General features: G+C 69.7%; 2 protein-coding genes and 1 non-coding gene across 3 annotated transcripts; all 3 read left to right on the top strand.

Annotated features, from left to right (window-relative positions):
• Positions 1–2,343: 2,343 nt before the first annotated feature.
• H696_00367 (serine/threonine protein kinase) lies at positions 2,344–10,532 on the top strand (the record flags this gene model as incomplete). Its single annotated transcript, XM_009494214.1, has 3 exons — positions 2,344–5,971; positions 6,095–7,559; positions 7,676–10,532. The coding sequence occupies 3 exons, from the start codon at positions 2,344–2,346 to the stop codon at positions 10,530–10,532; spliced, it is 7,950 nt and encodes a 2,649-aa protein (XP_009492489.1).
• Positions 10,533–11,286: 754 nt separating this feature from the next.
• Positions 11,287–12,357, top strand: H696_00366 (hypothetical protein). The gene is made up of 4 exons (XM_009494213.1): positions 11,287–11,538; positions 11,702–11,780; positions 11,903–11,966; positions 12,166–12,357. The coding sequence occupies exons 1-4, from the start codon at positions 11,373–11,375 to the stop codon at positions 12,208–12,210; spliced, it is 354 nt and encodes a 117-aa protein (XP_009492488.1). The 5' UTR covers positions 11,287–11,372; the 3' UTR covers positions 12,211–12,357.
• A 261-nt stretch (positions 12,358–12,618) lies between these two features.
• H696_00365 lies at positions 12,619–12,692 on the top strand. The gene has a single exon. It is a non-coding gene; the product is annotated as a tRNA-Arg (tRNA).
• The last annotated feature ends 2,601 nt before the right edge of the window (positions 12,693–15,293 follow it).

The following is a 15,293-nucleotide window of genomic DNA, read 5'->3' as shown; positions in this document are numbered from 1 at the left end:
CCCCCCCCCCCCCCCCCCGGCCGGCACGCGCCTCTCAGGCAGGGCCAGGGGGGAACGGACGGAGCGGGACGGGACCGGCCCGGCCCTGGACAGCGAACGGCGTCCCGTCGGGCAGGCGCTCACCGGTATACGCGTCTCGATGCCGGGAGACCCCCCAGGAAGGGGGACACGACCGCGACCGGGGGCAGCCGCCGGGCCCCGGGGCGCGGCCCCGAGCCCGCGCCACACGCCCAGACAGGAAGAAGCCCCCCCCCCCCCCCGCCCGGCCCACGCCGCAGGAGCCGGCACATTGGGGAGGAAGGACGCCGGTCCGGCGGCCACAAGGGCGGGGCAACCTGGCCTCCGCCGCCGGCGGGCCAGAGAGGCGGGTCGGGCGAGTGGCGGAGGATCTCCGCAGCTCGCAGAAACTCATCAATGAGGCTCCGGGGTCGTGTCCCCGTTGGCGAGCCGTTGCAAATTGGCGCACGAGACCTTCCCAGACACCGTCAGACCGTTGACCCCGCGCCCGGGCCCGGGCGCCCGGCCGGCTGGCAAGCAGGCGATCACCAACACCGGACCCGGGCGGGCGGCGCTCGGCCTGGCTAATGGGGCGGCGCCCGAGCCAGGCCGTTTGCCGCTCCGGGCCAAATCATCGAGACCCGGTGCGAGGCAAAGGGGAAGAAAAAAAGCATAAATATGTGTATTAAAATTCCACATTAGCTCCAATGGCGCGTTGTCGCACTTCCCTGGCAGTTGCAGACTTCCCTCGCCCCCTCCCCCCCCCCCCCGCTTTGTGGCAACGTTGAGGGCGACCAGGGAAAACCGGCCAGCCCCCAACCATTCAAGGCCGCATGCGCGCCGCGCGCACTCCTTCCCAGCTTGGGAGCCGCGCCCCGACATGCGCGCCGGGCGCCAATATCCTGGGACCCGGGCCGCCGGATGGGGCGCTCCGACGCTGGTCGTTATTTTCCCCCGTCACCAAGGCCGGCGCCGCCGGTTGCTTTCGGGCGGCCTTCCCTGCCGGCCGGTCGGCCCTTCCCCGGCCCCCTGCCGTTGAGAGAGACGGCCCGGGATCCTGCGGTCCCGGGAAAGCGCAAGTAGACGCGGGAGCCGGGGGGGGGGCGGGGGGCCGACGAGCTCCCAGGCCGGCCGCCAAGGGCCGGGCCAAGAAGCTGTGGAGCCGAGAGACCCCGCCACGCTTGAGTTGGGGCCGCGCGAATACGCCGGCGGCTCCGCACCCCCGCGGGAGCCGCGCGGATCGCCCGCCCAAGATTGGGCACCACCAGGGCCGGTCCCGGCCAACTCGCCCAGCCCCCCACGGTCCTGGTGGTGGTCGGCCGAGGCGCGGTCCCGCTCGCCGGCACTCGCCCGTGGCCCGCCTTCGCCGGCTAGATGACTGTGGCTGATTGGTTGGGCGCTTTTTTTTTTTCGGTGCGAGCGCGCGCGACATGACCAAGGCGCGAGAGGCGCCGGCTGCGGTGCTCCCCCCCCCCCCCCCCCCCCCCCCCCCCCCCCCCCCCCCCCCCCCCCGCCCGCTCACCAACCAACGAGACACCACCACCAACCCCCCCCCCCCCCCCCCCCCCCCCCCGCCTCTCGCACTCGGTCCGCGGAAATGGCTGACCAAGCACGGGAAAGGCCCCCCCCTCCCACCCCCCTCGGCTGTGGGCTGCTTGGCGTGGCGGTTGCCGGGGACGAGGGATTTCAATGGGTTCATGACCGGCAGGAGATACGGCGATCGGCCTCATCCCTCCCCGTCCCTTTACACCTGCGCGCCTTGGAGTGCTGCCACGGCGCACTCTCTCCTCGCCCTCCTCCCCCCCATCCTCCCCCCCCCCTACTCCCTCTTCCTCTTCTTGCCCCCTCTCCCCTCCCCCATAACACATGCTTGCGACTTAGGGGCTCCCTCCGACCACTGTCCTTCCTCTTTCCCTGCCTCTGATACTGGCGATCCCTGGTACGCCCAGCCTGCCATCCTCCCTTCCTTTCTCTCTCTCTCTCTCTCTTTCTCTCTCGATCTAGCTACCGCCGTCCCGTGTCCTTGCCGCCCCCATCACTGACACACGTACGCACGCCCCCATCCAGAGGCCTGCCCCAAGCCAACGAGGCCGCTCACCAGACAGCTACTCGGTGGCGCGTGCCCGTGAACGCGCGCCCGCCACCGTATACCCCCGTGGCCTACCCCTCGCCTCGTGCGCCTGCCCGCCCGCCCGCCCGCCTGCCAGAGCCCTCGGCCTGCCCCGTGGCTCTTGCCTTCCTGTTGCTGCACACACACACCCCCCCACCCATACACACGCAGGCCAGTGTCTACACACATACGCCCAAACACACGCACGCACGCCCCTCAAACGCCCATCAGGCGCAATGGCTCCACCACACCCGAACACCGCCTGGTCGACAGGCACCTGGCCGGCCGCCGCTCAGGCCGAGGGGGCCGGCCTCCCGCCAGGCTCATCCGGATCGCGCTTTTACCCGGCCGAGCCTCTCGATGCCCCTCGGTCGCCGGGGAACCCGCACCCGTTTGGGGCTCGGCCTGTGCCGGTTGTGATCATCACCCAGTCGCCGGACATCGCGATGCCCATCTCGGGCGATGATGGCGGCAGCAGCAGCAGCAGCAGCAGCAGCAGCAGCAGCAGCAGCAGCAACAACAGCGGCAGCGATGGGGCCTCTCTTTCGCCGCCGCCACACTCGCCCCTGTCGCCTCTTTCGCCGAGCAGTGGCATCGGGACCGACGGCCTTTCGGCCGCCCTCAGCCCAAGCGCCACCACCACTGCCGGAGCCGGGGCCGGCACCACTGCATCTCCATTCCCCGAGCGGCTGCCTACCACCGCCAACCAAGAGGCCTCGCAGCTGACCCCCACGCAGAACCTCCTCCGGTCCTTCCGCCATGGGACCAAGCGCCTGGGGTCGCCGCTGGCCGAACGCCGGCCACGATCCTTCTCCACGCCACCGCCGGCGTCCGGGGATCTGCTGGCCGCTGCTCCGTCGGCCGGCGCCGCTGCCAAGCGTCCCGCCCCTTATCGGATTTCCACTTCGCCGCCACCACCGCCATCGTCGCCGTCACCGCCGCCGCCGCCGTCATCATCATCATCATCATCATCATCATCATCCATGGCTGGCAACATCAGCAACATCAGTGCCATTGGTGATCCCGGGGGTGGCGGCCATGGCACTGCTGGCATCAGTGTCCCGGCTGCGGCTTCACCGGCCCCGGGGCCTGTCCCCCTGTTGTCCTCGCCGTCCCTGCTGGCCGGGCTGCGTCCCTTGCCTCATCCAGTGCCCAGCACGAGCCCCAATTTCCCCGGGGCTCCGGCTCTCCCGGTGCCCGGGCGCCCGGGGTTCCACCCGGGCTTCGTGTCCTCCCTGTCGCAGGGGCTCTCGCAGGCCCAGCAGCCAGACCTGGGGCCCCTCCATGCGTCGGCCCTCCGTCGGCGTCCGTCCCCGGTGACCGGCGGCGATCCCGGCATCCCCTCGACGGCGGTTCTCTCCCCGGCGCGGCATATGCCCTCGTCATTGCAGCCCCCGGCCGGGGGGGCTTCCACCGTGGGAGGCCGGCCCAGCCCCGCCAGCCCCTCCATCCCGATCCCGGCCGGCACGACGTTCGCCTCGCCGCGGCCCTATCAGGAGGGCTTCGAGCGTGCGCCGATTGACACCGAGTCCCCGGTGCTAGTGCACCGGTCACAATCCTATGACTCGGGCTTCCTGTCCTCCGGATCCTTCTGGCCATCGGCCGGGGCATTTCCCACGCCCATCGGGCCCCTGCTCGGTCCGGCGCTGTCCTCCTCGCTGGATGCCTCCGGGGGCCCTGCCGGGATGGGCCACCGTGCGGCCCTGCATGGGAATGCTGCCGCGGCTTTTGCCACGGCCGGTGGGGTTTCCGCCGCCCCGGCCGGGGCCGATGCGCCGTCCCCCTGCCGGACGGCCGGGCCTCTCTTTGTCCGGCAGCCCCATGCCAGCCTTGGCCAGGGCTCGATCTCGGGTTCTGGGCCCGGGGCTGCTGGCTCTGCTGCCGGTGCCCCGATCCCCAATCACGGTCCCTGTGTTTCGGTCATGCTCTACCGGCCGACCGGGCAGGGGGAAGATCAGTCGATCGCCGGGCGCTGTGTCTGCCCGAGCTTCGGGTTGCCCTTTTGCAGCCCGGCGGCCGCGGGCGGCCCATCGCCCGGGGCAGCCGATCCCGGTCCCCCCGGAGGTCCTGGCTTTTTGCCCGGCCGTTCGTCCATGTCCCTGTTGGAGGCTTCCTTCCGGGCGAGTTCGCTCACCTGCCCGCCGGCCATCGGCGGCGCTGGCGCCGGCGTCGGCGGTGAGCTTCCCTTCTCCGAGGCACAGCATCTGATGGGAGCCTACAATCTGGCCATACCGTCGGTGGTGGACCTGGCCAAGCCTGTGACCGATGGCGACCCCACCCCGGCCGGCCTGCCTGCCCTTTCTTCACCGCGGTGTTTGCGTCTAAATTGCTCGTCCCCTTTCATCCTAGCCCTGCCGGCCCGGCCGTGGCAGCATCCGCCCAGCACCCCGGCCACCGGGCACACGGAGCGTCGCTTCCTCCGGCGACAGCTGATCCGCCGGCGGCGGAGCCGCGAAGGCATGGCCCCTCGGTCGGCCACCAGCTCCATGGCCGGGGCTCCGACTGAGGCGGCCCCGGTCGACCTGGACCCAGCCCCGGCTGCGGCCCCGGCCCCGGCCCCGGCTTCGCGCCTGGCCATGCCGACGGATGTGTCTCATGCGATGCCCGGCGCCGGGCCCTTGCCCGGTGATTCGCCCTTCAACTCGACCGGGGGCCATTCCTTTTCCTCGTCCCCCTTCTTCTCGTGCCTATCCTCGGCTCCATCGTCTAGCTGCCCGTCACCGCCACCGCCGCCACCTCCCCCCCCACCTCCGCCGCCGCCGCCGCCGCCGCCGCCGCCGCCGCCGCCGCCCCTACCGCTCTCTCGCCTGAGCACTGGGCACAGCCTGGCCCTGTCATATGAGCACCTTCCCTCAAGCTCCCCGAGCATGGACCTGTCGTCCCCGTGCCACACACCGCCCGAGGGAGGTACACCGGTGCCGGCGCCGGCGCCGGCACCAGTGCGCGCGCCCGCTCCGGTCTCGCGCGGCGGGCTCGGCTCCAAGATCAGTGCCTTCCGCAATCTCCTCCCGGCGGCAGCCGGCGTGGTGCGCTTCATTGGGGCCGATCGCCTGCAAGCTCCGGCGCCCCCGTCGGCCTCCACTTCCCAGGCCTCGGCTCGGGCATCGGGGTCCGCCCAGCCGAGCGCCGCCCGGCAGCTCTTTGCCTCGCTCGGCCGGCGGCGGTCCAGTCTATCACACCAAATGGCCGGCATCCGCGGTCTGGCGCCACTTGTGCGTGGTGGTCTTTGGCGCGGTGGCAGCGACGCCACCGCCACCGCCTCCAACGACAGCAGCGGCAGCCACAATGACAATGGCAGTGATGGTGCCGGCGGTGCAGCCACCATCGCCAGCGGCATTGCCGATGCCGACAGTGGCCGGGCTGGACCCTTGGTGGGAGGCCTTCGCCCGGGCTCCCCTCCAGTATCAGCCACTGTGGCTCCGGGCCTCCTCCCCCGGCCGTTGTCCTCCTCGATGCCGGACCCGACGTCCATGACGGCCCGAGCGGCCGCTGCTGCTGCTGCTGCTGCGGCGGCGGCGGCGGCCGCGACCGCCGAGGCGACCATGGTCACCCCGTCTGCTCATGCCACCCCCGGTCAACCGCTGCACTCGGTGCCGCATCGGAATGCGGCGCCCGGATCGGACCCAGGCTTCGGTCTTGGCGCCGGGGCCTTCCCGGCGCAGAGTCGTCTCCACCTTCACCACCGTCACTCGGCCGCAACCGGTGCCGGTGTGGTCGCATCGCCTGGCGTCAGCAACGCCGGCAGCGGCAGCGGCAGCGGCAATGGCTCCGCGCACAATCCCCCGATCAAGAAGCCGCAATTGACCCGGCCTGGGACGGCTCTCTTCTCCTGGCACCCGATCCGCCTGACCATGGCGCCTGGCCGTGCGTCCGCCTCCTCCCTTCTCTCTCTCTCTCTCTCTCTCTCTCTCTCTCTCTCTCCCCCCCCGCCTACCCCCTTGTCCATGGTACTGACAACTCCCTGGCACCGATTGTGGCATGCCGTAGCCCTGGCCCCGGCTCCCCTGCCCAATGAGGGCTCCGCCTACCCGCTCATTGAGACGCACTTCCTGTCGCAATCGAACTACTTCTCCTCGATCTTCGACCAGATGCTCCAGCCGAGTGTCAAGCCGGCCGGCCCGCCGGCCATTTGCGTCTGCCGGCCGGCGCCCCCGGTCACGCTGGCGGCCTCCACCGCGCCCCCGGCCCAGATGTCCCCCCTGGTGGCCTCGCACCGGGATTGCACCGGATGCGATGACACCGGTCAGGTATGTGTCTACCGGAATCGGTCTCCCCTGCGCCGGCAATCGGCGCCGGAGTTCCCCGTGCGCGATCGGTCCTCCTCGCCCGGGCTCGGCCCGAGCGAGGGTATGCCCGGTCCACGGCTCGGCGCCTTGAGTGAGGCCCTGTATGAGGGCCCGGTCAGCCGGGCGCCCCTGGCCGGGACGCTTCCCCAGGCTCGGCCCCTCGAGCCCGGTGGCACATCGTCCGGCGATGCCTCGCCTCGGCCTCACCCGGGATGCTTGTGCGGATCGGGGCTCCGGTGGGACCCGGTCACCGGGGCCCCGGTCGCACAGTCGTCCTGGAGCTTTGTGGAAATTGGCCGCGGCGACTTCGCCGCGGTGTACGTGGCTACCTTCTCCAACTCGCATTTGGCCCCTGGCCGACCCTTTGCCCGGCGGCGCCCGGCCGGCCCGGGTGGCATTGCCCTGTCGGGCTCCTACCTCGAAGAGCCGAGCATGTTGCAGCGCCCGACGGGCAGCTTGCTGCATGTCGGCGACCGGCAGCACCTGACCTTTGGTGGCCGAGGCTTGGACCTTCTGGCCGTGCCGGTTCCGTTGCCGGAGGAAAGCGAGCACGACAGCGATGACGCGGAGGACCATTTGTCGGGGATGCCCGGCCTTTCCGCGGGCGAGCCAGCCGCACCCCTGATCTTTGGCTCGGCCTCGGCCATGGACTTCGGCATGCTGCTGCATCAGGAGGAGGCCGATGCGGCCATGCGTGGATCCGACAGTGGGTTCGGGTCCGGCGATGCGGCGGCCCCCTCGCCCTCGGACGATGACCTGGAGGACGCGCTGTCGGGGCCGGAGTTTCCTCCGGTCGACAGCGGGGACCTCATGTCCACCGATCCCTCCTCGTCCTCCTCGTCCTCCTCCTCCAGCTCCTCGGATGGGGGCGGGTCTCCGGTTTCCTCCGGGTCCGGGGAGGAGGACGTCATGCTGGCCGGGAGCTTGCGCCTGCCAACCGGGCAGCTGGTTCTGCACAATGGTGGCATCCCCCCGGCCCAGGCCCGGCACTTGGTAGCTGTCAAGTGCTTCTTGGTCCCATACTCCGGGAATACCCAGCGCCGCCGTGCGCTGGACGAGATCTCGGTCCTCTTCAAGCTTCGCGGGGCGCCCTTTTGCCTGCAAATCGAGCGTGCCTGGGAGCAGGACCGGATATTCTACATCGCCACAGAGCTGTGTGTTGGCAGGTGCGTCCTATTTCTCCCTTCCAGTTCCACTCCCACCCAGTGCGCCCGGTGGCCGTTCGCTGACCGCGGCCACGCCGCCGCTTCTCTACCCCCGCTCGGTGCTGCTCTGCTGCCAGCCTGTCGGACATTATGAATGGTCTGAAGAAGCAAAACCGCGTGCTTGACGAGGCGGACGCCTGGTGCTATTTGCACGGGACCCTGCGGGCGTTGGAGGCCCTGCACTCGCTGGGCTTCGCCCACTTGGATGTCAAGCCGGAGAACTTGCTGCTCAGCTCGGCCGATCCGCGGGCCGTGCGCCTGGCGGACTTCGGCCTGGCGGTCCCGCGCGACACTCCCCGGACCAATGTGGTCGAGGGGTCGAGGCTGTACCTGGCGCCGGAGATCATCTCGCTGACGACCTTGCGGGCGCACCTGCGCGGCCAGCACGCGGCAGCCGGCGGCTCGGCCACGGTGCCGATGTCCTCGGTCCTGCGCGAGGACCCGACCATCCGACTGGACTTGGCCCGGGCGGATCTCTTCGCCTGCGGTGCCCTGTTCATGTATCTGTCGGTGCTGGAGCCAAGCCCGACCACGACGCAGGATTTGGGCCGGCTGCGGTCGGACGACTTCACGGTGTGTCTCTTCATCGACCGCTCGGAGACCTTCATCCGGACGGTGTGCCGATTGATGCGCGCCGATCCGGACCTTCGGCCGGCCAGCGCGGGCGCTGCCGCCGATGGCATTGTGGCCCTGGTGAATCGGGCCATCCAGCAGCTGGACTGCGCGATGGTCGCCGCACCGGGGCTGCCCCCGGGCCCGCAGCCGGATGCCTTCCTGCTTCGGGCGCTGTTGGTCAAGCTCGACCAGTTGGGCTTTTCCCTGGATCAAGTGGCCGAGGCGGCCCGTGGCCGAGGCGGCGACGGCGGCGGCCCGGCCGGGGCCCGAACCCTGCCGGAGGAGCCTCCTGGCGGCTGGCCCATGGGGGCGGCTTCCGGGGTGGTGGCCTCGCTCTTGGCCCTGGACAGTCGCTGTGGTCCGGTCTTCCAGGACACGTGGGAGCTGGATGCCGTGCGATTGGTCCCGGTGGGACAGGACAGCACCCAACTGCGTGCCCTGGCGGCGGAGCCCTTCTCGAGTGCCTCGGCAGCGGTCTTTGCCAATGTGCGCGACGAGCTGTCCGCCAATGGGGCGGCCGGTCTGGGGAAGGGGCCGCTGGCTGGCAGCCCCGCCGGCGGGGCGCCGGATGCGGCGGGCGGCCCCCCCGGCGGCAGGTCCGGCGGTGGCGATCCCCCGGCCGGTGGCGGTTTCCTGGCGACCGGCGGTGGAGCTGGCAGCTCCGGCGTCGCCGGGGGAGCCGCCTTTGCCGGGGTGGGTGTCGGGGGTCGGCCAGCTGGCTCGACCGTGGTGCCGCCCTTTCGCCGGAGCATCAGCGCGTCGGCCGCCCTCGGGCCCCGGTCGGCCGGCGAGGCGCCCACCGCCTCGTCCGCCATGTCCAGCTGTTCGTCCGATTCGCTGCCACTGCTGTATCAGCGGCTGTCATCCATGTATTCGGAGATTTCATCGTCCTCCTTTTCGGCGTCGGATTGGGACCAGCAGCTGGTGGCCGACATCGGGGAGGTGGGTTCCGACGACCGGACCGACCGGCCGGCCATCCGAAACATCGCCCCGCTGTTGCTCCCTTCGCCGCATGTATCCCCCCAGCCCTCGCCCTCGGCCACGGGGCCGGTGTCACCGCCGCCGGTTTCGCCGCCGGAGCCCGGCACCGGGCGGTTTTTCTTTTTGCCCGGTGAGCCGGTGGCCGCGCCGACGGCCTCCCCGCCGCCGGGGCCGCGCCATGCCCTTCTGTTGCCGGGATCCAGCCCGGCTTTGGGTTTCTCCCCGGGGAATGTCCCGGTGCCCGGGTACTCCTTTGGCCCGGATGCACCGCCCGCCGGTGGTGGAAGCTCTGACACTGGTCCGAGCCGTAGCAATGGCAGCGGTAGCGGCAGCGGCAGCGGCGGCAGTAGCAGCAGCAACAGCAGCAGCAGCAGTAGCAGTAGCAACAACAACAACAACAACAACAGCAACAGCAACAGCAACAGCAACAGCAACAGCAACAGCAACAGCAACAGCAACAGCAGCAGCAACAGCAGCAGCAGCAGCAGCAGCGCCAGTTCCGGCCCCCGGCGACCCTTCTTGCGCGCCGACTCGGCTCCCTTCTCCATGGAGTATTCCGGGACGCTGGGACCCCCTTCGGCGCACCAGAAGTCCCACAGCGATGAGCACCCCAGCATGCGCGGCACTGGCGCCGGCACTGGGACCCCCGGCCGGCGGCTGCGGTCGTCCTCGTCAACGGCGCTCTTTGGCTCGCCCGGACCATTGCGCTCGGGCAAAGCCACCTCACCGGTGATGCCACTCATGTCGCCGATCCGCCGAAGTGGCGGGGCCAATGTGGCGGCGGCGGCGGCGGCGGCCGTCACCCCCGGGAGTGCGGCGGCCGTTACACCGCACACCCGGTCCAGTTCGCTGGATGATGCCCCTGCCTCCGGCGGGGGCAATGGCGCTGGCGGAGGCGGGGGGATCCTCGCCGGGAGCTGGCTCCAGCGCGATCTCTTCCCCTTGCATTTGCATCGGCCGCATCAGCATTCGCCTGGGGCGCCTGCTCCGGCGCTCTTGCCCGGGCCAGGCCCATTCCACCTGCCCCTGCCGATGCCGGTCCCGGTGGGCCAGGCGCCGCATCCACCGGCCACGGGGGGCTCCCCCTCGGCCGGCCTCTCGCCACACCACCATGACCGGGAGATGGTCGACCATGTGATGCTCGTGCCGCCTCAGTTGGCGCCGACGCCGGCGTCGCGCGCTGACGGCTCGGATCTGGCCTCCCCCGGCGGGTCCTCCTCATCCTCGGCCTCTTCCTCCTCCTCGTCTCTCTCCTCGCCGGCTGGCGACCCCGGCCCGGCGTCCCTTGCGACCGACTCCTCCGCATGGTCGGGCAAAACTTACTTTGCCACCCTCTAGCCAGCGCCCGTGGTGCCGGGGGGTGGGGTGGGTGGATGCTGACCCCATGTCCTTGTGTATATGATATCTCCCCGCCTTCCTTTCTCTCTCTCTCTCTCTCTCTCTCATCTCTTTGAAGCGCCACCTGGTGGCAGCATCACATTTCTGCCTCCCCTCTCTTTCTTGGGCGTGCCCTCATTCGGGCACTCCCCACATCTCCTTGCCGATCGGCGGGCCGCACATTGTCTGGTGCCGCGCGTCACGAGAAATAGATCTTCCCCTCTCTTGTTGCTGCCCGCGCTCCTGGCCCCTGCAAACATGTTCGCGCTCCATGAGGGGCCTTCTGCCGACGGACAACCTCGGGCGGCATTCCCGCGGCGTCACACGCGGAAGGCGAATAACGTGATGCACAGCATGATCAAGACAATCTAATGTCCTGCCTGTTTCTGCCCCTCTCGTAGGTGGCGGGAGGCCGGCCGGCTGGCCGAGGGCCGAGAGTCGGCACCACCGGTGTGTAGGGGGCTGCGCGGCATGCGCCCTGGCCCCTCTCTCTTCCAGTCTACTTGCTTGGTCTTGGGAGGTGGCACGTTCCCCCCTCCCCCCCCCCAGGAGACACCGGCATGCATTTCGAGGCCCCCGCGTCCGGATGGGCGGACATCTTGAAACGACAGCCCGACGAGGGATGCGCCCGACTCGTTGCGGGGCGGCCGGCATCTATCTTCCTCTCTTCCTTTCTGTCCCTCCCTCCCTCTCTCTCTCTCTCTCTTCCCCTCTGTCCCTCCCTCCCTCCCTCTCTCTCCCCCCTACTTCGGACTTTCTTTCCTCAGCATCTCCTAGCGCATCTGCCCAGCCCCCCGCGTCATGACCTCTCGTGCTGAACTGGACGCCTTTATCGAGCTTTCGCGGCATATTGTCCGTGCGTCGCTCCGGTCGCAGTCGATCGTGTCGTCTGGCGACGAGCAGCCCGCCGTTTCGGAGGAGGGCCTGTCGAGGCGCATTTCCAGTGAGGTCCTCGAGCAGCTCAAGGGTTCGTTGTGTGATCTTCCTCTTGGACGCTGGTTCTTCCCCTCCCCCGGCTGTTTCTGTCCTGTTGCATGGTCTGTTAACTGTTCGTGTGGCTGTCTTCCCCGCCCTCCCCCCCTACCTCCCCCTCGCACCGCTTCTACGCTGGTCTTTGTCCGGGGCCCCAGAGCACTCCTCGACCAAGTACAAGTTCATTGTCAACACCTTCAGTGTGAAGCGGTCGAAAAACAGCACCAACGGCATCAAGTGCGTGTCCGGTGGCCAAATGCACGGCCCGACGCCCCTGTGCTCTGGGCTTCCCTGGTACCTCTCATTTGCCCGTGTGTCTGACTTGCTTGTCTGTGACCTGTGTCCATCTCCCTCCACAGCGCACAGGCGCTCTGCTACTGGGATGCCAGCCAGGATGCCCATGTTGAGGAGCTGTTTGAAAATGTGCGCGCTCTGGCCACCTCCCTCTTCTTCTTCTTCTTCTTTTTCTTTTTCTTCTTCTTCTTCTTCTTCTCCTCTCGCCGTCACTTTGTTTGTCTCCATCCTGCTTGAACTCCCCTCTTGAGCTAGCTGGCGCATTGATACTGACCAGGGGCATCCGCCGCTGCCGCCGCCGCCGCCGCCGCCGCTGTTCGCATAAAAGGAGAACTTCATCATTCATTGCTCGGTGTTCATTCTGACCCATTAGGCGCCCGGGGCCCGCTTGCCAGGGTCTTCCTTTTCTCGCCCAGGGGACCCTGCCATTTGGCCCCTTTGCACTTGCATATCCATTTGCATTTCCCACCTCCTCACAAGCATTGATACACGCAAAATACACGGCAAACAAGCACACACACACACACACACACACACACACACACACACACACACGCGCGCGCGCGCGTGCGCGCACGTTGGCGTGGGGGCTCTTGCTGCAGACCGCGGCACACCTTCTTGACCGGTGGATCTATCTGGTGGCGGGCGGCGCGCTGGGCACTTGGCTCAATCCTTGGTGGCGGGCGGTGTGGGGATGGATGGCTTCCCCTGCACATGCCCCCGGCATCCCCCAAGTGCAGAGACATTCAAGTAGGCTGGGACCGGACCAATGGTCCAAGATGGCCGCGTAGCTCAATTGGATAGAGCACCTGACTACGGATCAGGAGGTTGTGTGTTCGAGCCGCATCGTGGTCAATATTTCTTTTTTTGCGGCGGACCCCGCTTGACCGGCCCAGCCCCCTGGTAGTTGCCTGGTCGTGCTGCGTGCCTGTGCGCATGCCACTCCTCGCGGGGGGAGAGGGGGCCGCGAGGAGTACAACGGCGAGGAGCCTGCGCCAGCCGTGAGAAGTGCAGGAACGGGGGGGGGGGCGATAAACGGAGCGCTTGCTCGGTGCGGGTGCGCACTTTCTCGCCATCCTCATGTGCACCTCGGTGCCGGGGTGCCCCCGGGGGCGCCCGTGAAATGGAAGAGCCTGGTGCACTCCTGGCCGGACGCGGTTTTTGTGCGCACGGTGGCATGTTGTCGAGGGAAGGGCCGGGGGGGGGGGGGAGGAAGCGGTCGGCAGTAGAAAAGACGGGGGGAGCGAGTGCGCTCGAGAAAAGCCCCCGTTTTCCCGTCGGGCCAATGAAAGAATGGGCTGCGAGGGCCACTGTTGGCGAGACCGTTGGCAACAGTGTCGCCCCACAGGGGGCGTGTGTAGAGCGCGTGGGAGTTGCGGCGCGCGCTACCCACGGCGGCCTTTGGGGGAGGACCAGCCGGGGCCGGCCGAAGGGAAAAGAGAGGCTGGCGGAAGAACAAACACGCAGCGACGCGTCCGGTGCCTTCGAGGCAACCGTCTGTTCTTCCCCGGAGGGGGGGGGGAGGGCGGCACACCTGCCTGTGCGCATCCGGGGCGCGGTCTGATCGATGTCTGTTCTGGGAAATGAGATCCAGTTGCGCTCGAGATGCCGGGCGGGCGGGCGGACGCGGCCGGCCCGCAGTCCGCGGGCGGGGCGCCGCAGGACCCTGAAAGTGCGTGAACCCCCCTCTTCCCCGGGCGCCCTTCGAACATGGTCCGTCGTCCCAGGGGTGGGAGCGGGGTGCAACGCAGAGGGCCGTGCGGGGTGCCGTGCGAACATGCTTCCTGGGTCTGTGTGTGGCTGTTTGGCTGTGTGTCGGTCTGGTCTCGGGTGGGGGCGGAACGCGGGACGCCGGTGAGACGCTGAGGCACATGGCCCAGGAGGCGCTGCATGCGTGCGGGGGCGGGGGTGCATAAGCACCGGCAAGAGGCCACTTAGCGGGTGTTGGTTGTTGGGGGCCGACCCGCCGGCCGCCCGGAGGGCATCTGGCCATGGCGCCGGGCGCCGGGGGAGGCGTCCTGGGCGCGCTTGATTAATGTGTATCCGCGCGGCGAGGTGCGCCGCGCGGGATGCCCGCCGTCGGCCGGGCCCTGTCCTAAAGCGTCCTCGCGGCGGTGGCGGCAGTGGTCGCGGTGTGCACACAATGTCCCTCCCCCCCCCCCCCCCTTTCGCCCCCGGACCCACGCGCCCGGCACACGAGGGCACCCCCACTCTCGGCCGAGGGCTTCCGCTGTATGCGGCCTGGCCGGGCCCCGCTCCCGGCTCGCCGCCGGGTCCGGTTCGTGCGAGTGGCCTCTGGAAAGGGCCCCGCCATCGGTCGAGCCGTAGCCCATTTTGTCCGCCGGGCGCGCCCCTCCCGCGGTGGCGGTGGGGGAGCTTCGTGTTTCGCCCGGCCAAGTTCCGGGGAGGCACCCATGCGGGCCTTCCGCGCGGGCGTGCGCCCCCCCCCCCCACCCCGTGAGTGTCCACCGGCGCTGGGCCGGGCCAGGCTGGGGGCTGCTTGTTCCCCCCCCCCCAGGCGAGCAGTGTGCGACTCTGGGGGATACTGTTCGTGTCCCCCCTCCCCCCTCCCCCACACGCGCCGGCCGAGAGCGGTGCCCCGATATGCCGCTGGCCGTTTTTTGCCCCGCCCCCCGCCCTCGGCCTTACGAGAGGTTGATTGCGCGCCGGCCCGGAGGCCTTACAGGTCCGGGGCCCGCTCGACAGCCGGTGCGTTCGTCATCCGCGCCATGAAAGGTGCCCCGCTCTGACGACGCAAGGTCCCCATTCTCGCCGCTGTGGCGCCGGTTGCATAGTTGGGGCGCCCAATGCGAATGTCGGTTTGTGGGAGCCCCTGCTCCGGTTCCCCACGTCTCCCGCCCCCCTTCCCGGGGGCGCGCGGGCCCGGCCGAGCATGCGGTCGTCGCGGCCCCGAGCGTTTCAACACCCGTTGCGCGCTTTTCGACCTTTCGCGGTCCGCCGCCCCCCCCCCCCCTCCCCCTGCCCGCACCCCCCGCGGCGTCGGCGCGTATGTCAAGTTCGGCTGGGGGATGCCCACCCGGCCCCGCGCGGGCATGTGTTCCGCCCCCCCCCCTTCCTCCAGGCCGCTGCCGCCACCGGCTGCGGGGAACACAAGCGGGAAGTACACGGCCCCCAGCACCGCGGCGTCGCCCGGGCACACGTAGCCCGCCCTTGCGGCCCTGCTAACCTGGGCGTCCGGGTGGAGAGGCCCTCGGGCGTCCTGCGCTATACCAGGACGCACACCGTCCACTGGGCCCGCCGAGAATCGGAGGTTGTGCCCCCCCCCCCCTGCGCGCCCCCTTGCCCGTCTGCGGCGCGGTCCGGCTCGGGAGCGCGCGCGCGCGTGCGCGCGGGATCCCCGGCCGTGTCTACAAAACTGCCCGCACCTTGTTGCCGGGTGTCCGTGGGACCTGCCGTGCACCTGCCCTCCTCCCCCCCCCCTTCGTCCTGTCTCGG

This window comes from Fonticula alba, assembly GCF_000388065.1.
Source record: "Fonticula alba strain ATCC 38817 unplaced genomic scaffold supercont2.1, whole genome shotgun sequence".
NCBI classification, from domain to species: Eukaryota; order Rotosphaerida; family Fonticulaceae; genus Fonticula; species Fonticula alba.
The sequence above is the reverse complement of the archived record's forward strand: the minus strand, read 5'-3'. Positions and strand labels throughout refer to the sequence as shown.